The sequence below is a fragment of the Pseudophryne corroboree genome, chromosome 1, assembly GCF_028390025.1.
Source record: "Pseudophryne corroboree isolate aPseCor3 chromosome 1, aPseCor3.hap2, whole genome shotgun sequence".
Lineage (NCBI taxonomy): Eukaryota > Metazoa > Chordata > Amphibia > Anura > Myobatrachidae > Pseudophryne > Pseudophryne corroboree.
Window position 1 is genome coordinate 604,529,626 of NC_086444.1, and position 23,411 is coordinate 604,553,036.

The 23,411-nt window shown below is 46.6% G+C and overlaps 2 protein-coding genes across 4 annotated transcripts in view; one reads left to right on the forward strand and one right to left on the reverse strand.

Moving 5' to 3' along the window:
• The window catches only part of LOC134902057 (THAP domain-containing protein 5-like), a 131,002-nt gene extending 130,746 nt beyond the window's left edge, over positions 1-256 (reverse strand). The window contains exon 1 of the mRNA XM_063914360.1: positions 100-256. The gene's annotated coding sequence lies outside the window, so the exon portion shown is untranslated. The remainder of the gene's footprint in view (positions 1-99) is intronic.
• The window catches only part of POLR2E (RNA polymerase II, I and III subunit E), a 41,732-nt gene that overhangs the window by 503 nt on the left and 17,818 nt on the right, over positions 1-23,411 (forward strand). Inside the window, exons 2-4 of one of the 3 annotated variants that reach the window (XM_063914361.1) lie at positions 2,586-2,760; positions 2,842-2,957; positions 4,747-4,827. In XM_063914361.1, the coding sequence (XP_063770431.1) occupies positions 2,586-2,760; positions 2,842-2,957; positions 4,747-4,827 (372 nt within the window). The remainder of the gene's footprint in view (positions 1-2,585; positions 2,761-2,841; positions 2,958-4,746; positions 4,828-23,411) is intronic. The other 2 variants (XM_063914362.1, XM_063914363.1) reach the window with 2 other exon arrangements.

Consider the following 23,411-nt stretch of genomic DNA (forward strand, 5'->3'; position numbering starts at 1 on the left):
GACAGATGGGGGATCACTGATAAAACTATTTGAAGAAAATGACCAGACACACTGCACGGGAGCACCTTACCTACACTCTCCCACCTGAGCTCCACTCACCAAAGCTGCAGCTCAGCCAAGTTCTCTTGCAGTTATTTCCTGTTAGGGATGGCCTGCACCACAGTCTTCCTCGTCTGGCCAGTCCCGATCGATCACTCGGCTTATCTAATTTCACTTGTTTTATAGCTGGTATGCTTGTCGGAGGTCTTACCTTTACACACCTGTGTGCAGATGAGCCTCAAACCTGGGAGCAGGTCTTATGCTGGCCATACACCTGGGGGACTTGCATTAGATGAGAGCTGTCCCACGAACCCCATCACGCCCCCTCCCCTGCCAGCTCCCTGGCCTGGCGTCCAATAGATTGGACTATTGCCCGCTGCCAGGATCGACTGGTGATGTGTGCAGAACATATGATCAGTTGATGCGACTTGTGACCCGTGGGGCCGCACATCGCATCGTGTTAATACCCAAAACATGCACGATGCGTGTATCGAATGCAATGGGTGGAATGACGCATCAATATCATGCATTCGTACATGATATTGACGTAGTGTATGGCCAGCTTTGTTTAAATCTGGGTACACACCTGAACAATTTGGCTATCAGGCGATACAATGTAACTATATTTCCATATCTATGATTGAGTGATAGTGGGACTGACCAGATGGGGAAGACTTTGGCACAGTTGGTCGGCTTCTAAATGTTGCAATAATAGAATTTAACATAATTTATAAATTTATATAGAAAACAGCTTGGTGTGTGTGTATAATACACTGCTCAAAAAAATAAAGGGAACACTAAAATAACACATCCTAGATCTGAATGAATGAAATATTCTTATTAAATACTTTGTTCTTTACATAGTTGAATGTGCTGACAACAAAATCACACAAAAATGATCAATGGAAATCAAATTTATTAACCCATGGAGGTCTGGATTTGGAGTCACCCTCAAAATCCAGACCTCCATGGGTTAATACATTTGATTTCCATTGATCATTTTTGTGTGATTTTGTTGTCAGCACATTCAACTATGTAAAGAACAAAGTACTTAATAAGAATATTTCATTCATTCAGATCTAGGATGTGTTATTTTAGTGTTCCCTTTATTTTTTTGAGCAGTGTATATATGGGGAGTCCAAAATGTCTTGATTATTTATTATTATTATTATTATTATTATTATTATTATTTTTCTATTTTTTTAAAATATGTATTCCCCCCCCCCCCCCCCCCCATACTCAGCGCCTTAAACCGCTGTCATACTGTTTGCGAAGCGCTAAGGCATGAAAAACAGTATTGTGGCACTAGTTTTGTTGGATTTCTACTCGCACCTCACGAGGGGTGCAAGCAGAAATCCTGCAGTCGGACTTAACAGCGCACTGAATTGAATAGCTCCGGGACCTCCTTCCCAGTGCTATTATCAGTGCGCTGAATTGAGCTGACTCCTATGTGTTTAGGTAAATGACAAAAGTCTAGTTAGTAATTTTTGATTCCTGTAACTGTACCAGGTGGCCACCTGAGGAATTAGTGTGTTTGTTGGCTCGGTCCCAGTGTATAAGTGGTAGGGCAGTCTCTCATCAGTCTCTGGGGTGATAGTTCTAAGTAATACCTCTGAGGTGTTTGTAAATTACTTTTTTTTAGAGAAAGCGTTTTCTTTCTTTCTATCTTGTGCTTGCTCAGTAAATAGAAATCATAGGCAGCTGTCAAGAAGGGTGTCATAGTTTCATACACCACGTTTTGAAAGTATTGGGCTCCCCATTTTTAATTGGCTGCTCCAGGCCCTCAGACTGTGAGTCAAGGAGAATATCTGTCAAATTCTTTCAGCAACAGCCTGCGCCACTGATTTGATGTTATTGACAGCACTTATTTTCTCTGTTAAAAACGGGATTCGTTCAATTTGCCTGCTGTCGGAATCCCAGCGGTCATGATACAGACACCGGAATCCCGCCAGCCGGAATCCTGGTGCATCAGGGCTATTCCCACTCGTGGGTGTCCATGACACCCATACAGTGGGAATAGATCCTGTGGCGAGCGCAGCGAGCCCGCAAGGGGACTCTTAGTGCTCACCCCGCTGCCTGCATTCTAGCGGACGGGATGCTGCTATCGGGATATTTACAGCTGGCATCCCGTCCGCCGGTAAACCATACTGAATCTTTAAAAACCAGCGGGGGAGGCCAGCATTATATTATGTGCTCCAGAGCTTATTACTACTATTGGAGAGTAAGCAATTTGGGGTCCCTTGGTATGATAATCAGCTCAGACCCCTCAGTGGAGGACTTGTGCCTCTATTAAAAGAATGGGAGGACAAAACATGGCGCCAATACTTTCTAGAGTTACCAGCTCTAAAATGGTAGCTGGAGTTAGCGTCCTGGATTCTGTTTTCAGAATAGAGACCCAATCGTTACTGCTCTAGGAAAAAAATGGCATAGAAAAAATGTCACCAAGCAGGAATAGGGAAGCAGGTTGTAGTGATACCCCTAGGGCCACTCTAGCCGTTCAGTGGAACAACCAAAAAGAACTGTACTTTAACTTTGAAAACCCTCAGTTGTGCCATGATCGAGGTTACCTTGTGACACAAGATGAGCTGGATCAGACATTGGATGAATTCAAAGGACAATTTGGGGACAAACCAAGTGAAGGGCGACCCCGTCGAACTGATCTTACTGTTTTGGTTGCGCACAATGATGATCCCACTGACCAGATGTTTGTGTTTTTTCCCGGTAAGTTCATACATTTCTGGAGGTGTGTTATGTGACTTGTGAATGTGAAGTAGACTTGATTAACTTTTCATTAATTGACAGAGGAACCAAAGGTTGGCATAAAGACCATAAAGATGTACTGCCAGAGAATGCAGGAAGAAAACATCACCAGAGCCATTATAGTGGTGCAGCAAGGAATGACGCCATCTGCTAAGCAGGTAAATCTATTTAAGCCACAATAGTAGTATATATTTCATCTCTATATTATATACAGTACAGCTTGCCTACAAGGTAGCAAGAACTAAGGGACAGATTCATCAACGAGTGATATTATCGTTATCACTGGTTGCAAATGTTAAATGGTACTCCAGCCAATCAGCTCCTGTTATTTTTCAAAAACATTACAGGAGCTGATTGGCTGGAGCACCATTTATCATTCATAACAAGTGATAAGAATAATATCGCTCATTGATAAATCTGCCCCTAAGCATGTAGTGTTTTCAGTGTAATCTGAAGTAACATCTACACACACATTCTACATAGTTAACTCCAACCAGTAATCGTCAAACTAGAACCAATATGGTGGTTAATAAAGAAATGAATGAGTTACTTGATACTACATTTTGTTTTTATGCATTAACATTAGTTTAATGTAAAAAATACCGTGGTTCGTATTGCTGCCTTACAGTGTTGGGGCCATGGATTCTATTTCAAGTGTGTGTATGTTCTGCATATGTTCACCGCAGTATAAAACAGATGTGTGTATGTGTGTAAACTCCACTGGGGCAGGGGCTGATGTAATTTGTTAAATGTTCTCTGCAAAGCATTGCTTCATCTGTTGATGCTACAGTATGTTATAGTTGATTTGGAAGGCACCATAGTTCTCTATAGGGGTGGTCTTCAGTTTGCAGGTGACCGAGCTCCCGACGACCAGCATACCGGCGCCGGAATCCCGACTACCGACAGCTTTTCTCACTCTTGGGGGTCCACGACCACCCTGGAGGGAGAATAGATAGCGTGGCGTGCCACCGTGCCCGCAGCCAGCATAACATACTACACCCCTCCATAGTGTTGGCCAATGGAGCAGACAGGATGTGCATAACAGAGAGACACACAACATAGGGGGTCATTCCGAGTTGTTCGCTCGTTGCCGATTTTCGCTATATTGCGATTAGTTGCTTACTGCGCATGCGCTTAGTTATTTTACACAAAAGTTAGGTATTTTACTCACGGCATAACAAGGATTTTTCATCGTTCTGGTGATCGCACTGTGATTGACAGGAAGTGGGTGTTTCTGGGCGGAAACTGGCTGTTTTCTGGGAGTGTGCGAAAAAACACTGGTGTTTCTGGGAAAAACGCGGGCGTGTCTGAAGAAACGGGGGAGTGTCTGGGCGAACGCTGGGTGTGTTTGTGACGTCAAACCAGGAACGAAACTGACTGAACTGATCGCAATGGTTGAGTAAGTCTGGAGCTACTCAGAAACTGCTAAGAAATTTCTATTCGCAATTCTGCTAATCTTTCGTTCGCAATTCTGCTAAGCTAAGATACACTCCCAGAGGGCGGCGGCTTAGTGTGTGCAATGCTGCTAAAAGCAGCTAGCGAGCGAACAACTCGGAATGACCACCATAGACAAGATAAAATAAAACAAAGGGGAAGAGGACACAGCTGAAATAAGAGAAGTGGATCCGTATAGAGATTTGGATATTTGCAAGTGACGTATTGCTTAGTAGAATGTGGGAGTGTTCTGGTTAGCAGGGTTCTCCCTAAGAGGATAACAAGAGAAGTCTTATCAGTGGGAGTGAGTTGGTGATGAGGGCAAGTAGAGTATATTCTGAGATGTAAGAAGGAGTGACATTGATGAGTACTTTGTAGGTAAGGGTGATTTGACTCTGGAGGACACGTGGAGCCAGTGTAGGGATTTGCAGCGTTTTGCCATATAAATATTATTTCTGTATTTTATGTAGTTGATGCACCTTGATTTACCTAATATGTCTATTTATTTGTAAGTCTCTGGTGGACATGGCACCTAAATACATATTGGAGCAGTTTCTGCAGCAGGAGCTTCTCATAAATATCACAGAACACGAGGTGAGTGACTGACAAGCTGCTGATGTGTTACCTGACTAAGCTCTGCCTCCTTCTCTCCTGCCCTTAGGTACTGTGGAACAGCGACCATTTTACCTTAGAATACTTTAATAGCACGCTATTGATATTAATGCTGTTGCCTTCTGTATGTTCATAGATGCAGGCTAGTGCTAAGAAACAATTGCTTTTACAGACAATTTTACCTTATTTGGGATTCATTAGTGTAAGTTTAGGAGTTATGCGCTCTGAATGTAAAGTGCTATAAAAGTAGCCTGCCGTGAAAGTGGATAATGGCAAGAAATGAGAATCTCCATTTCTGCAGCAGGGTACATTAGTTTCCACAGGAAAAATATTCGGGGGGGGGAGGGTGTACAGTGGATCTTGATCCAGAGGCACCAACAGGCTAAAGCTTTAGGCTGTCTCAGTTTGCTTTGGGGACTCCTATAACCCCGCCTCCAGGCACTGAGAGCTCAGATTTTGAGTTAGTGCAGCAGGTCACCTAACCGAGGACTGTACTTGGTAGCCCTGAAAAAGCTTTTCTAAGAAGATTTGTTCAACTGGGCTGTCAGCGCTGTATGTCAGGGTGACACTTCAGCTCTGCAGCTCCATCAGCTCCCAAGCGGCGTTGCATACACCTGCGGCTCAGTTTCCGGGTACTTGGGACGGAGACGCTCCAGCTTAGGCACACAGTCGTAGACTGCTCTCCTGGATAGCGTGGCTGCTAAGGGGAGGAGGTAAGAGGGTCCCCCATGCTGGACCTGCCATTAAATCGCGTTTGGTCTGCGACCTAGGGAGATGGGTTGCTGGGCTGGATACTGTCACCGAGCAGGGACCACACTAGACCGCCAGGGCGTAAGAGTACAGGTCGGGCGTACGAACGCCCTGTTTAATAAGGCTCTATAGTACCGGCGGTGGAAATCCAGCATAGGGGAACCGGCGCTTGACCTGCAGCCCTTCCCCCGGCCCAGGGCGCCATCTCCACATGGATTTCCGCCCTGCAGCTGCCTCACACTCTCCCTCATTCCCTGACAGAGACGCTGGGCGCCATCTTCTGAGCATAGCTACTACTGGTCTCTGGGATTGCAGGGCAAGGTCTCCCTTGTAGAGCCGCCTGTATACTGCGCTGTGACTTTACAAACACTTGAGTATTCTACATGTCTTTATACAGACAGCGTTAAGAAAGAGTGTACCTGTTACAGAATATATTGTGCGAGTATTCTGATATATACTTGCGGTATATATGTAAGTGTGTGTATATGTGTGTGTGTGTGTATGTGTATGTATGTGTATGTATGTATATATATATATATATATATATATATATATATATATATATATATATATATATATATAATATTTATTTATTTATTTCTGCTGCGGGGTACACTGGGCTCCACAAGGAATGGACAATGGGGTGTGTAGAGTAGGATCTTGATCCGAGGCACCAACAGGCTCAAAGCTTTGACTGTTCCCAGAATGCATAGCGCCGCCTTCTATATCACCCTGCCTCCCTGCACAGGATCTCAGTTTTGTAGTTGGTGCTGCAGTAGCAGGCACTTAACAGAGGGGCTGCTCCAGGCAGCCCTGAGAAGAGCTTTTTTTTCTGAGGAAAAAAGTGAAGACTTCAAGGGCAGCAGCAGTGTTACATGTCAGTGGACATTCACGGCTGCAGCTCCGGCTCTCCCCAGCGGCGCTGTACACTCCCGAGCCCTGGTTGCCGGGTAACTACAGCAGGAGGCTCCGGTTTTCTTCTTGTCAGGCACACACAACGGGGGCTCTCCGGGATCGCGTGGCCGCGCTTCGGGAGGTGGTAAGTGGGTCCTGCTTGCGGGACTCTGTCTTTATCGCGATCCGGCGCGGTCAGTGGGAGGCGGGCCGCGCGTGCTGGCGGTGGACACTGTGGCAGTACAGGCGATCCCACTAGATCACCAGGGCATGGGACAGGTCAGGTTTTCTCTATAAACCGTTTTATTAGAGCCCGCAGTACCCGGTGGTTTTGCCAGCAGGGGGATAGAGCTTGGACCTAAAGCCTCTCCCCCCAGCCCCAGGGCGCCATTTTCTGCAAATCTTCCCGCCCTGGAGCTGCATATCTGTCTCTCCCTCACTCCCTGGCAGTGTCTGCGGCGCCATTATCACTCAGCTCACTTTTCCTGGGAATGCTTGGGAAAATCCTCCTATGTAAAGCCGCCTGGTTGTCAGTGCTGTGACTTTACAAGACACTTAAGTATTCTACCTGCCTTTTTTAGTCAGTGTTAGTTAAGAAAAGAGTGCACTTAGTCTGGGTTTCCTAGTACAATTACCCTGTGATATACATCCACTTCTTACTGTGTACTGTTATATCTATTGTTATATAGCTGTGTAAGCTAGTCCAGTGCAGTATTATTGTTAGTAATAACCTCTGCATTGTACAGACTGTGATTATTTGTGTGTGCATTTGATAGCTGAGTGGTGTCCATTTCGTGTTTTTCACTCAACCTGCTATCCCTATATTCTATAACCTGAGGGGGCTTGGTGCGTCAGGTTTTATCTAATACAGGTTGAGTATCCCATATCCAAATATTCCGAAATACGGAATTTTGTGAGTGAGAGTGAGATAGTCAAACCTTTGTTTTCTGATGGCTCAATGTATACACACTTTGTTTAATACACAAAGTTCTTAAAAATATTGTATTAAATGACCTCCAGGCTGTGTGTTTAAGGTGTATATGAAACATAAATGAATTGTGTGAATGTACACACACTTTGTTTAATGCACAAAGTTATTAAAAATATTGGTTAAAATGACCTTCAGGCTGTGTGTATAAGGTCAATCTCTAGAGAGAGACAACAAAGTCCAAAGGATAATGCACAGGCACTTATTAAACAATTATCGATAAATTGCAGAAAAACCAACCAATGAAAGAATTATTTGGCCTAAAAGAAAGGGCCCAAAAATAGCAACAGGTTGGAGGTGCGCCACTAAGCTAAGGTTGCAGTGTATTTCTAGAGGTGATTAATGTAGACCACTAGTGGGTACTACATTAAACAAAGAAGCTTAATGTGTGGCGCACTCTTTTATGTAATATTTGTTAATTTTAAAATATAACTTTTATTTCATTTCTTAAAATAAATCTCTATGTCCAGGCATGTGGGTATATGTAATAGCCAGAGTGTACACATGTTACATATCACAATTTTGAATTTTTCTTTTTCATCCACTAGGGGTCACTGGAGTACTCTTGGGATATGGACGGCTTAGCAGAAACAAAGGCACTGAATATTTAAATTTAGAACTCTCCACCCCTCCATATCCCAGAGTACCTCAGTGTACGACCTCAGTGTTTTTTCCGTGCTCACAGCAAGAACAAGGCTTGTGGGGACTTCCCACACTTGGTGGAAGATTTTTTTATAAATTTTTAATTTTTACTTTTTACTATAACACATCCCTTCCCAGTTTCTTGAAAAACATGGGTCCGGGATAGTGCCGCTGCACGGGCAGCGCATGGCGTGTCGGTCCTCACAAAGAGCACCCTCACAGCCACAGGCAGCCCACTGGCCTGCAACAGCTGGACGGAGCTTACAGAAAGAAGCCCGTCACAGCCATGAGATGATCAAAAGCTGAACGGAGCTTACAGAAAGAAGCCCCGTTACAGCCATGGAAAAGTGATCAAACAGCTGGACGGAGCTTACAGATAGAAGCCCCGTCGCAGCTATGACCGGAGAGCTCTGAGCTTAGAAGCCGTCGCAGACCTCCTACAAAAGGTATGCTGGGGAAACGGGGCGGTCAGCGCAGGCTGCCGCCCCGCTGTGTGGGGTCCGTTGGGTGCGCCGCTCACTACCGCACTGCCACTTAGCCCAGCCGCTCCGTCCAGAGCTCCGTCTGCCGCTCCGTTCTCCCGACCCAGGCGCTCCGTCTTCCAACAGGCGCGCCGTCAGCGCTGTATGAAAGTGCAGCGCCCAGAGACCCGCCGCAGCTTGGCTAGCGACAGCTACGCGGCCCGGCAATCCGTCCTCCGCTACTTTGGAGGTCTCTCGCCTCCCTGCAGTGAGCGTCCCGGCTCACCGCTAACACAGCGCTACAGGGAGTACAGAGGGGGGGGGGACGGAGACCCGCCGCACAGAGCTTCGAACAGCGGTGCTCTCACAAACATACCCGGCCAGCTTGCCTAGCAACGCCGCGCTCCGGCCAGCCGATCTCTGCTGCTCTGGGCTAGGGTCCTTCGCCTCTCTGCAATAAGCTTCCCAGCTCCCCGCTGAGACACAGCGCTACAGGGAGTACAGGGAAGGGGGAGGGAGTGGGGGCCCTGGCAGATTACTGCGTGGTTTCAGCTGCCAGATGCTACAAGTGTAATAGGCTGTTGAGCCTATATATATTTTATCTATAGAAGTTATTAATATTAACAGAATATCTATAGAAGATATTAATACATAATAACTGCAGGCAGAGCTTATATTACGTTTGACCTGCCTGTGATTGTATTGTAACCTGCATGTGATGTGATTATCAGTGTATACTAGACTGTGATTCTCAGTGGCAGCAGGTATTGTAACTTCTCCTATGAGTTTCAATGTAAGCATGGCATGGGGGCCATTTTTAATCATGTTTCCTGTTTCTTCCAGTGGTAATTCCAGAACATTCCTACACTACATCTCTACGCCACCGGAGGCGCAGGGGTGTTAGTGGGAAATTTGGTTCAGGTTTCACATAGGCCCATGTAAACTGTATTTAGCCATATATATATATATATATATATATATATATATATATATATATATATATATATATATATATATATATATATATATATATATATATATTACGCACTTAAGTAAACATTTTACTAATTAGTGCAAGTGTCTGTCCTTTGGCTATTGTGGTGTCTGTCTGTATAAGGGGTAAGCCTCCAACACAGACTAAATATAAGGTTTACTACAATGTCTGTACATAAATCCACCACAAATTCTGTTGGTTTGTACGTTTCCACTCCGGAAGCCGGGTCAGTCCCAGATCCTATGTTAAGCATAACTCCGCTCGACAGGAGCGGTAACATCGGAGTCTCGGAAGTTACTCCGCCAGTTCTAACAAAGGAGTCTCAGTCTTTCCAAAGGTCCAATTTCCCTTTGGGTACCAGGGTGTTAATTTAACTGGTCTTATAATTTAATCTAACAATTATATGTCAAACCTCACAGCGATACCTACAAGTGAGAAGGGTACATTAGACCAGCAGTCAGATAGTGCGGGGTTTTGACAACCATACATTGCTAATAACCAGTGAGTCAGTGTCTCAATTTTTACAGAGACTAGGTAGACTCTAACATCTAATCTGTCGATTTTCATAAACAACAGATCTTCAATGAGTTATTATTTAGAATATCTGACTAACATTTAACTCTATTTACCCATTTCCACATCTAAATGGAACAATCCGTCATTGGTGAATTCGTCTGTGACAAACATTATAAACACCCAGGATACATTTGGGTCACTAGACGCTCTATGTATGGAAACAATGACGATCACTGTTAATAAAAAGCTGCAGAGTATCTCTGTAAAGCTTCTGCTGACACGATTCTCGCTTTTCATCGTCGCTAGTTTCACCAAAACAAGGCCAGAAGTTGTTTGGTCCTAAATTTGATATTCAGACCTCCGGTATCAAAACGAAAATACTTTGGCCCAACGTTTAATCCCTTTAGACTTCAGTCTTTTCAAGGCTGTGGTACAAAAGCAGTCACGACTTGTAACGCCAGGGTGCTAAAGTCAACAAGCCAGTGGCTTGACGGCCTCTCAGGCCATCTAGAATTTCCAATTGTGGAAGCGCGCCTTTACACGTGACATTTGTCGGGTTTCCAAACATCCACTCATGTATGTATCCGCTATTTACAGTTTAAAAGACTGCCTCTGTCGGACGAAATTAGGCGTTTTGGCAGGTGGCCATTCAGTCTCTGCTGGTTTCAGCTGTTTTTATTTCCACACCTGGTACACCAACAAAGTCAGGGTTACTTATTCCCCTCTGTTTGGGGTAACGAAGCCGGAGGGCTCCGTCGCAGTCTCAATCAGCAAGTCACTTACTACAGTTGGAAATGGATTTACTGCAGTTAGTACTTACATATTTTGAGCCACAAGATTGCATGATTGCGCTTGATCTTCACAATGCGTATTTACCCATTCCGGTTTGGTCACCGCATCACAGGTTTTTGCGTTTTGCAATACGTCACAACCATTAACCATTTCAGGTTCTACCGTTTGTCCTCTGGTCAACGCCTCGGGTATTCACCAAAGTGATGTTGGTGACAATAGCTCATTTCAGGGCCCTGGCGGTGACAATCGTTCCATACTTAGACGATCTGCTCATAAGAACTCTGTCTCAACAGAAGTTCCTCTTACTTGCGCTACTAACGTACACGGTGGCAGGTCAAGTTCAAAAACAATCGCATCTAATTCCGTCTGAACGACTTCAATTCCTAGGTAAGATTATAAATACGGTAAATCAAAGAAATTTACCTACTACACCAGAAAGAACAAATATACCATCTAGTACAATTAGTGCAAAAGCCACGCACACTAGCGGTACATTGGTGTATTCGCCTATTAGGAACAATGATGTGTTTTCAAAGCGCTTTAGTTCGCCGAGTTCACTCGCGTTTCCCACAGGGGGGCGAGGGTGTATATACTCTGGACGAGAGTCTCAGAGGTTGAGGAGTTGTAGTTAAAAAGATCAGCGACAAGGGTTCTAAAACGGATCACGACAGATTGCTGTCTATAAATGTCCTGGAACTCCGTGCAATTTACAATGCACTACATGCTTCGCTTTCAGTCTGTCCAAGTGCAGTCAGACAACGCAACGGGAGTTGCATACACAACAACCAGGGAGGACCGAGAAGCCGCATGGCAATGCGGGAGGTAGCTCGAATCCTCAATTGCCCAGAACACCATTAGGTGATGTTGTCGACGGGGTTCATTCCGGGAGTGGACATCTGTTAGACAGATGATCTCACCCGTCGGGATTTTTATCCAGAAAACTGGGCATTAAATCCAGAGGTGTTTCATATGTGAATCCACAGGTGGGGTTACCCTCAGGTATACATGATGGCATCTCGCCACAATTACAAACGCTCAGTATGTGTACAGAACGACAGATCACAAGGGCAGTGGCGGTGGAGGTTCTCACATTCGTGTGGTCATACAGCCTCGTGTATCTGGCTCCACCGTTTTCCGCTGCTCTCTCCGTTGCTAAAACGGATCATAAGACAGTTCGTCACAGTCATACTAGTGATATCTCATGGGTTTCGGAGAGCTTGCTTCTCGAATCTCCAAGGAATACTTGCACACGATCTTTGCCCGCTCATAATACGTCCAACCTGTTACAACAGGGACCGTTCTTTTACCCCTATTTACCTATGTACCGCGGCTGCTGTTTACGGGGTGGTGGTTCAGACCGCCCTCTTAAGAAAAGATATAGGGCATTACAGTATCGGTTATACCAACCATGTTACCAGCTAGGAAGCCGCTTACGGCAGCTCATTATTACAAAATTTGGTGTGCCTATATAGAACCCGTATTCTGTTATTTTACAGACGGGGTGGGATGGAGAACTGCGTTTATCTGCACTGAGGGTGCAAGACGTTTGACTCTATGGTGTCGGTACACACCTTTCTACAAGGTGTCATCAAAGTGCAGCCTCCATTTCTCTGACGTCCTAGTGGATGCTGGGACTCCGTAAGGACCATGGGGAATAGCGGCTCCGCAGGAGACAGGGCACAAAATAAAAGCTTAAGGATCAGGTGGTGTGCACTGGCTCCTCCCCCTATGACCCTCCTCCAAGCCTCAGTTAGATTTTTGTGCCCGGCCGAGAAGGGTGTAATCTAGGTGGCTCTCCTGAGCTGCTTAGAATAAAAGTTTAGTTTAGGATTTTTTATTTTCAGTGAGTCCTGCTGGCAACAGGCTCACTGCATCGTGGGACTAAGGGGAGAAGAAACGGACTCACCTGAGTGCAGAGTGGATCGGGTTTCTTAGGCTACTGGACATTAGCTCCAGAGGGACGATCACAGGTTCAGCCTGGATGGGTCACCGGAGCCGCGCCGCCGTCCCCCTTACAGAGCCAGAAGAGACTAAGAGGTCCGGTGAAATCGGCGGCAGAAGACGATCCTGTCTTCAGACTAAGGTAGCGCACAGCACCGCAGCTGTGCGCCATTGCTCTCAGCACACTTCACACTCCGGTCACTGAGGGTGCAGGGCGCTGGGGGGGGAGCGCCCTGAGACGCAATATTACAGTATATACCTTAGGTGGCTAAAAAGAATACATCACATATAGCTCCTGGGCTATATGGATGTATTTTACCCCTGCCATTTTACACAGAAAAAGCGGGAGATAAGGACGTCGTGAAGGGGCGGAGCCTATCTCCTCAGCACACAAGCGCCATTTTCCCTCACAGCTCCGCTGGAAGGACGGCTCCCTTACTCTCCCCTGCAGTCCTGCTTCAGAATCAGGGTAAAAAAGAGAAGGGGGGGCACGTTTGGCAGCAAATAAATATATTAACAGCAGCTATAAGGGAGTAACACTTATATAAGGTTATCCCTGTATATATATATATATATAGCGCTGGGTGTGTGCTGGCAGACTCTCCCTCTGTCTCTCCAAAGGGCTAAGTGGGGTCCTGTCCTCTATCAGAGCATTCCCGGTGTGTGTGCTGTGTGTCGGTACGCGTGTGTCGACATGTATGAGGAGGAAAATGAGGTGGAAGCGGAGCAGTTGCCTGTGTTAGTGATGTCACCCCCTAGGGAGTCGACACCTGACTGGATGATTGTATTTAAACAATTAAGTGATAATGTCAGCAATTTGCAAAAAACTGTTGACGACCTGAGACAGCCGGCAAATCAATTAGTGCCTGTCCAGGCGTCTCAGACACCGTCAGGGGCCCTAAAACGCCCGTTACCTCAGTGGGTCGACACAGACCCAGACACAGATACTGAGTCTAGTGTCGACGGTGACGAGACAAACGTGATGTCCAGCAGGGCCACACGTTACATGATCACAGCAATGAAAGAGTCATTGAACCTTTCTGACACTACAAGTACCACAAAGAAGGGTATTATGTGGGGGGTGAAAAAACTACCAATAGTTTTTCCTGAGTCAGATGAAATAAATGAGGTGTGTGATAAAGCGTGGGGTTTCCCCGATAAAAAACAGCTAATTTCTAATAAATTATTAGCACTATATCCTTTCCCGCCAGAGGTTAGGACGCGCTGGGAAACACCCCCTAGGGTAGATAAGGCGCTCACACGTTTATCTAAACAAGTAGCGTTACCGTCCCCTGATACGGCCACCCTCAAAGAACCGGCTGATAGAAGACTGGAAAATATCCTAAAGAGTATATACACACATACTGGTGTTATACTGCGACCAGCAATCGCCTCAGCCTGGATGTGTAGTGCTGGAGTCGCATGGTCGGATTCCCTGACTGAGAATATTGATACCCTGGATAGGGACAGTATTTTGTTAACTATAGAGCATTTAAAGGATGCATTGCTATATATGCGTGATGCACAGAGGGATATTTGCACCCTGGCATCAAGAGTCAGTGCTATGTCCATCTCTGCCAGAAGAGCGTTATGGACGCGACAGTGGTCAGGGGATGCAGATTCCAAACGGCACATGGAAGTATTGCCGTATAAAGGGGAGGAGTTATTTGGGGCTGGTCTATCGGACCTGGTGGCCACGGCAACGGCTGGAAAATCCACCTTTTTACCCCAGGTCACTTCACATCAACAGAAAAAGACACCGTCTTTTCAAACTCAGTCCTTTCGTTCCCATAAATACAAGCGAGCAAAAGGCCACTCTTTTCTGCCCCGGGGCAGAGGAAGGGGAAAAAGACTGCACCATGCAGCCGCTTCCCAGGAGCAGAAGCCCTCCTCTGCTTCTGCCAAGTCTTCAGCATGACGCTGGGGCTTTACAAGCAGACTCGGATATGGTGGGGGCCCGTCTCAAGAATTTCAACGCGCAGTGGGCTCACTCGCAAGTGGATCCCTGGATTCTACAGGTAGTATCACAGGGGTACAAACTGGAATTCGAGGCGTTTCCCCCTCATCGGTTCCTGAAGTCTGCTTTACCAAAGTCTCCCTCCGACAGGGAGGCAGTTTTGGAAGCCATTCACAAGCTGTATTCCCAGCAGGTGATAATCAAGGTACCCCTCTTACAACAGGGAAAGGGGTATTATTCCACGCTGTTTGTGGTACCGAAGCCGGACGGCTCGGTGAGACCAATCTTAAATCTGAAATCTTTGAACACTTACATAAAAAGGTTCAAATTCAAGATGGAGTCACTCAGAGCAGTGATAGCGAACCTGGAAGAAGGGGACTATATGGTGTCTCTGGACATCAAAGATGCTTATCTCCACGTCCCAATATACCCTTCTCACCAAGGGTACCTCAGGTTTGTAGTACAAAACTGTCATTATCAGTTTCAGATGCTGCCGTTTGGATTGTCCACGGCACCTCGGGTCTTTACCAAGGTAATGGCCGAAATGATGATTCTTCTACGAAGAAAAGGCATCTTAATTATCCCTTACTTGGACGATCTCCTGATAAGGGCAAGAACCAGGGAACAGTTAGAAGTCGGAGTGGCACTATCTCAGGTAGTGTTACGTCAGCACGGGTGGATTCTAAATATTCCAAAATCGCAGCTGATTCCAACGACACGTCTCCTGTTCCTAGGAATGATTCTGGACACAGTCCAGAAGAAGGTGTTTCTCCCGGAGGAGAAGGCCAGGGAGTTATCCGAGCTAGTCAGGAACCTCCTAAAACCAGGACAGGTCTCAGTACATCAGTGCACGAGGGTCCTGGGAAAAATGGTGGCTTCTTACGAAGCGATTCCATTCGGAAGATTCCATGCAAGAACGTTTCAGTGGGATCTACTGGACAAATGGTCCGGATCGCATCTTCAGATGCATCAGCGGATAACCCTGTCGACAAGGACAAGGGTGTCTCTCCTGTGGTGGCTGCAGAGGGCTCATCTTCTAGAGGGCCGCAGATTTGGCATTCAGGATTGGATCCTGGTAACCACGGATGCCAGCCTGAGAGGCTGGGGAGCAGTCACACAGGGAAGGAATTTCCAGGGCTTGTGGTCAAGCATGGAAACATCTCTTCATATAAACATTCTGGAACTAAGGGCCATTTACAATGCCTTAAGTCAAGCAAAACCTCTGCTTCAGGGTCAGGCGGTGTTGATCCAATCGGACAACATCACGTCAGTCGCCCACGTAAACAGACAGGGCGGCACGAGAAGCAGGAGGGCAATGACAGAAGCTGCAAGGATTCTTCGCTGGGCGGAAAATCATGTGATAGCACTGTCAGCAGTGTTCATTCCGGGAGTGGACAACTGGGAAGCAGACTTCCTCAGCAGACACGACCTTCACCCGGGAGAGTGGGGACTTCACCCGGAAGTCTTCCACCTGATTGTAAACCGTTGGGAAAAACCAAAGGTGGACATGATGGCGTCACGTCTAAACAAAAAACTGGACAGATATTGCGCCAGGTCAAGGGACCCTCAGGCAATAGCAGTGGACGCTCTGGTAACGCCGTGGGTGTACCAGTCAGTGTATGTGTTCCCTCCTCTGCCTCTCATACCAAAAGTATTGAGAATCATAAGAAGGAGAGGAGTAAGAACTATACTCGTGGTTCCGGATTGGCCAAGAAGGACTTGGTACCCGGAACTTCAAGAGATGCTCACGGACGAACCGTGGCCTCTACCTCTAAGAAAGGACCTGCTACTGCAGGGGCCTTGTCTGTTCCAAGACTTACCGCGGCTGCGTTTGACGGCATGGCGGTTGAACGCCGGATCCTAAAGGAAAAGGGCATTCCAGAAGAAGTCATCCCTACTCTGGTCAAAGCCAGGAAGGAAGTAACCGCAAAACATTATCACCGCATTTGGCGTAAATATGTTGCGTGGTGTGAGGCCAAGAAGGCCCCTACAGAGGAATTTCAACTGGGTCGTTTCCTGCATTTCCTGCAAACAGGACTGTCTATGGGCCTAAAATTAGGGTCCATTAAGGTTCAAATTTCGGCCTTGTCGATTTTCTTCCAGAAAGAACTGGCTTCAGTACCTGAAGTTCAGACATTTGTGAAAGGGGTGCTGCACATACAGCCTCCTTTTGTGCCTCCAGTGGCACCTTGGGATCTCAATGTTGTATTGAGTTTTCTAAAATCACATTGGTTTGAACCACTTTCCACTGTGGACTTAAAATATCTCACGTGGAAGGTGTCGATGCTGTTAGCCTTGGCTTCAGCCAGGCGTGTGTCAGAATTGGCGGCTTTATCGTATAAAAGCCCTTACTTAATTTTTCATTCTGACAGGGCGGAATTGAGGACTCGTCCTCAATTTCTACCTAAGGTGGTTTCTGCATTTCACATGAACCAACCTATTGTGGTGCCTGCGGCTACTAGGGACTTGGAGGACTCCAAGTTGCTAGACGTTGTCAGGGCCCTGAAAATATATGTTTCCAGGACGGCTGGAGTCAGGAAAACTGACTCGCTGTTTATCCTGTATGCACCCAACAAGCTGGGTGCTCCTGCTTCAAAGCAGACGATTGCTCGTTGGATTTGTAGTACAATTCAACTTGCACATTCCGTGGCAGGATTGCCACAGCCAAAATCAGTAAAAGCCCATTCCACAAGGAAAGTGGGCTCATCTTGGGCGGCTGCCCGAGGGGTCTCGGCTTTACAACTTTGCCGAGCAGCTACTTGGTCAGGGGCAAACACGTTTGCTAAATTCTACAAATTTGATACCCTGGCTGAGGAGGACCTGGAGTTCTCTCATTCGGTGCTGCAGAGTCATCCGCACTCTCCCGCCCGTTTGGGAGCTTTGGTATAATCCCCATGGTCCTTACGGAGTCCCAGCATCCACTAGGACGTCAGAGAAAATAAGATTTTACTTACCGATAAATCTATTTCTCGTAGTCCGTAGTGGATGCTGGGCGCCCATCCCTAGTGCGGATTGTCTGCAATACTTGTATATAGTTATTGTTACAAAAATTCGGGTTATTATTGTTTGAGTCATCTTTTCAGAGGCTCCTTTGCATTTATCATACTGTTAACTGGGTTCAGATCACGAGTTGTACGGTGTGATTGGTGTGGCTGGTATGAGTCTTACCCGGGATTCAAGATCCTTCCTTATTATGTACGCTCGTCCGGGCACAGTATCCTAACTGAGGCTTGGAGGAGGGTCATAGGGGGAGGAGCCAGTGCACACCACCTGATCCTTAAGCTTTTATTTTGTGCCCTGTCTCCTGCGGAGCCGCTATTCCCCATGGTCCTTACGGAGTCCCAGCATCCACTACGGACTACGAGAAATAGATTTATCGGTAAGTAAAATCTTATTTTATCCCACCTACAGCGCCATGCGACTTGAAGCTGGGTTCAGATTTCTTACAGTTTTCATATTTTGAAACCTTACAACAAATGGGGATTAAGTTTCTCACTTGGAAAACGTTTTTCTTCTAGCCTTAGCTTCGGCAAGGGTTTTGTTTTCACATTTGGGTGCCTTGTATTCCAAGCCACCGTATTTGAGTTTTCTCATGACAAAGCAGAACTTCGGACGAATTCCGATTTCTTATTCTTCACATCAATAAACCAATAGTGGTTCCTGTGTTGACAGCACATTTTAGAATTCTGAATGTGGTACACGCATTACGCGTCTATATGTCCCGAACGTCTACAGTACGTAATACGAATACGTTGTTTGTTCTCTATGATGCTGCCAACTGGGGTTAGCCAGTTTCTCAGCAGACATTATCCAGTTGGATAAAAATGACTACAAGTCAGGCTTACTTTAAGGCTAAGTTACAGTCGCCTACGTCAGTAATAGCTCATCCCACAGGTTCTGTGGGAATGTCATGACCAGCTGGTCGTGGAGCGTCTACGATGCGGCTACATAGTCTTCAGTGCACACGTTGGTGCGCGTTTACACGTTATGAAACGGTTGCGGCATCAGCATCTAGCTTTGGCCGCCTACTGTTACAGGTGTCAAACAGCTCTCCCGCCCACGAGGGAAGCTTTGGTACGTCCCAAGAGTACTCCAGTGACCCCTAGTGGATGAAAAAGAAAATAGGATTTTGGTACTTACCAGGTAAATCCTTTTCTTTGAATCCATAGGGGGCACTGGACGCCCACCCAGAGCAGTTTTACCTGGGTTGTATTAAGCTCAGAGGAGCTTATGGTAACACATTTTACCTAGGTTGTATTAAGCTCAGAGGAGCTTATGGTAACACATTTTAACCGATTGGTTCAAATTATAAAGGTCTATCGGTTATGGTGTCAACTGTTTAGTTGACAATAACGTTATGTGTCAACTTTGTTGTTGTCCGTTATATTATAGGAATTCTCCATTGTCAACCTCTCTATAGTTCCTGTTCGCTCAGTAAAAAACACTGAGGTCGTACACTGAGGTACTCTGGGATATGGAGGGGTGGAGAGTTCTAAATTTAAATATTCAGTGCCTTTGTTTCTGCTAAGCCGTCCATATCCCAAGAGTACTCCAGTGACCCCTAGTGGATTCAAAGAAAAGGATTTACCTGGTAAGTACCAAAATCCTATTTTTCTCACACATTCCTTTGCATTTATAAAGCTGAGGGCAGCCTTAACGATCTTCATGGGGATGATATTAAGGTAATCATTCAACCAAACCTCCTCTTTACTATTGTAGCTTCACAACATAATCAGGTCTCATATGTAAACAATCATACATATTTTTTCCAGAGAATAGTTTGTCAGATTCACGTCTAGGATCTGAGACTGAATAAGTCATGCTAATAGGCAAAAATGGTAGCCATTAGCATAAGTATTTTTCATAAATATATCACTTAGTTTGATAATATTAGTGTAAATTAACTGCCCCTATCAATTCTGGAATTTCACCAGTATCTGAATATTGGAAATTAGAGGCAATTATTATCTGTAGTTCTACTCTTAGGCTATTACATATACCCACATGCCTGGACATAGAGATTTATTTTAAGAAATGAAATAAAAGTTATATTTTAAAATTAACAAATATTACATAAGAGTGCGCCACACATTAAGCTTCTTTGTTTAATGTAGTACCCACTAGTGGTCTACATTAATCACCTCTAGAAATATGTGTGTATAAGGTGTATATGTAACATAAATGCATTCTGTGCTTAGATTTAGGTCCCATCACCATGATATCTCATTATGGTATGCAATTATTCCAAAATACGGAAAAATCCGATATCCAAAATACTTCTGGTCCCAAGCATTTTGTATAAGGGATACTCAACCTGTATAGGATTTTCACAAAGATATACTGTATTACGTATTTTTCTCTGTAATTTAGTCACCATATCTCCTTTATCTCTGCTGGTGCTGACTACACTGCTCAGGGGTTTGGGCTAGAGGTATTGTGCTGCTGACAAATTGTACTGTGTTACCTGATACTGCAAGTTATATCATGTCTGCTTCTGAGGGTAACGGTTCTGGGGCTGAACACAATGCCGGTGTTGCTGAAGCCGCAGATACCTATGAGGAGAATATAGCAGCTTTGGGCTCTGGTTCTGGGGGCTCCTTGCCCCCCAGTGGGACGGTGGCAAATAATGGCCGTGGGCCGCTTTTTCCACGCTTCTGCATACGCTAGTTCATAAACTAACACCCCCTATGGGACCCCCAATGCCGGTGCAACCGTTTGTGGTCCCAGCAGCTAACCAGCCATGGGCAGAAGATTTATCTGCTCAAATAAAGAAGTTGAACCAGTCCCTGACTACTAAAAAGTCTGACCGTCGCTCGCCTACGTCCAAGCGGTCCTCTAAGCGAGCGCTTGTCTCCTCACAATCCACTGCTGTCACTGACACCTCGTCTGATGAAGACGGCACTTACACTGACTCCACAGGTTCTGACTCGGATACGGCTGATGGGGAGGGTGGTTCACATGTGGATGTTCCTGATCTTTTGGAGGCTATTAAATTAATTTTACAGATTACGGATGATCCCGAGCCATCCGTTCCTCCTAAGAAACCAGATAGGTTCAAGCATCAGAAGGTGATTAAACAAGTTTTACCTCACTCTGACCACCTAATTGAAATACGCCAGGAACCCTGGGAAAACCCAGGTACGAAGTTTGTGCTTCAAAAGAAGATGCTGGCTCGCTATCCCCTCGCGCCAGAGCCGTCTAAGAATTGGGAAACGCCTCCTCCAGTGGACTCGCATGTGGCTAGGATGGTGGTTTCCTCAGCTCTTCCGGTCACCACCGTCGCGTCTCTAAAAGAGCCTATGGATAAACGTGTGGAGGGTTGTCTGAAAGCGATTTACATCCTCACGGGTGCTGCACAAAGGCCCACTATTGCAGCTACTTGGGCTGCAGAGGCCATTGAAGCATGGGCCTTGGAGTTAGATGCTGAAATCTCCTCTGACCATTCTAGACAATGCTTGTCTTATATTGTCACAGCTTCTCGTTATATTAAAGAGGCGGCTTCTGATGCCGGTATCCTGGCAGCCAAGGCCTCTACTACGTCAGTTCTGGCTCGCCGGATATTGTGGCTGAGATCCTGGTCTGTGGATCTGGACTCTAGAAAAACCCTGGAGGTACTCCCTTTTAAGGGAGATATTCTGTTTGGGGAGGATTTAAATAAGATTGTGGCTGACTTGGCTACTGCCAAAACTGCTTGTCTGCCAAGTACTGCTCCTTCTGTGTCGAAGGCTAAAGGTACTTCCTTTCGTCCTTCAGGTAAAGCAAAAGGTCAGTCGTACAACAAGCAGGCCCGCACTTCCAAACCTGGTAAGCCTAAGCCCAAAAGAGCCTGGGCGGCCCGTCAGCCAGCTTCCAAGACAGATGAGCCTGCCGCATGACGGGGCGGGCCTCCCTCTGGGGGATCCCAGGGTGGGGGGCCGGCTTCTAGGGTATACCCAGGAATGGTTGAAGACCACTTCAGATGCCTGGGTACGGGAAGTCGTCACTCGAGGTTACGCCATAGCCTTCAAAAACCGACCCCCTCATCGATTTTGCCAGACAGATGTCCCGCTGGACAAGACAAAGGCAAACACTCTACATTTGGTGGTACAGACCCTCCTAGATACAGGAGTCGTCGTAGTACAGGTGCCTCTTGCGCAGAGGGGCCGGGGGTACTATTCTCCACTGTTTCTAGTCCCGAAACAGAATGGGTCCTCCCGGCCCATTCTCAACCTCAAGGCATTGAACAGGTTTGTGAAGGTTTCCAAGTTCCGGATGGAAACCCTTCGCTCTATAGTTCTGGCCTTGGAACCTGGGGACTTCATGGTCTCCCTGGATATACAGGATGCTTACCTGCATATTCCTGTAGCAGTGTCTCATCAGCAATACCTGAGATTTGCGATTGGCAACTGCCATTACCAGTTTCGGGCGTTACCTTAACCTTTAACAACGGCTACACGAGTCTTTACAAAAGTCATGGCGGTGATGACGGTGGTACTCCGCCGTCAAGGGGTCAGGATACTGCCGGATTTGGACGACTTGTTAATCCTGGCAAACTCCCCAGAACTTCTCCTGCGTCATCTTGATGTGACGGTCCGGTTTCTGCAAGAAGTCATCCCTGATCCCTGCTCAGAGCATGGTGCATCTGGGAGCACTATTGGACACTCACAACCAGCGGTTGTTCCTGTCTCAGGAGAAAGTCCTGAAACTTCAGGACAGGATTCGTTGCTTCCTATCTCGTCCGCAAGTGCCGATACATTCGGCGATGCAGGTGCTGGGCCTCATGGTGTAAGCATTCGACATGGTGGAGTACGCTCAATTTCACTCTCGCCCTCTCCAGAGGCTGATTCTAGCCAAATGGGACGGCCTGCCTCACCGGATCAGGTCTCAAATGATCTCATTGACTCCGGAGGTCCGTCTGTCGCTGCTCTGGTGGCTCCGGGACCAACAACTGTGCAGGGGCCGTCTGTTCTGGATTTCCGACTGGGTCCTGTTGACGACAGATGCCAGTCTAAGAGGTTGGGGCGCGGTGCTGGAGCAACACTCCCTTCAGGGGCGGTGGACCAAGGAGAAGTCCCTCCTCTCGATCAATATTCTGGAGTTGCGGGCGGTCTTCAATGCCTTGAACCTAGCCCAGCATTTAATTCAGAACCGTCCTGTTCAAGTACAGTCGGACAACGCCACCACAGTGGCTTACATAAATCATCAAGGCGGCACTCGAAGCCGCCTAGCAATGAAGGAAGTCTCACGGATTCTACAGTGGGCAGAACGCCATCTACCGGCCATAACGGCAATATTCATTCCGGGAGTTCTGAATTGGGAAGCTGACTTTCACAGTCGTCGGGACGTGCATGCCGGCGAGTGGGGCCTCCATCCAGAAGTGTTTCAACTCCTCGTGGAAAGGTGGGGCCTTCCAGACGTAGATCTGATGGCGTCTCGACACAATCACAAGGTTCCGGTCTTCGGAGCAAGGACAAGGGATCCTCAAGCAGCATTCATGGATGCGCTGGCGGTACCGTGGAGGTTTCGGCTGTCGTACGTGTTCCCTCCAGTGTCACTCTTGCCCAGGGTAATTCGGAAGTTCAAGCAAGCAAAAGTAATTCTGCTTCTCATAGCTCCAGCGTGGCCCAGATGGCACTGGTTCTCAGACCTGCA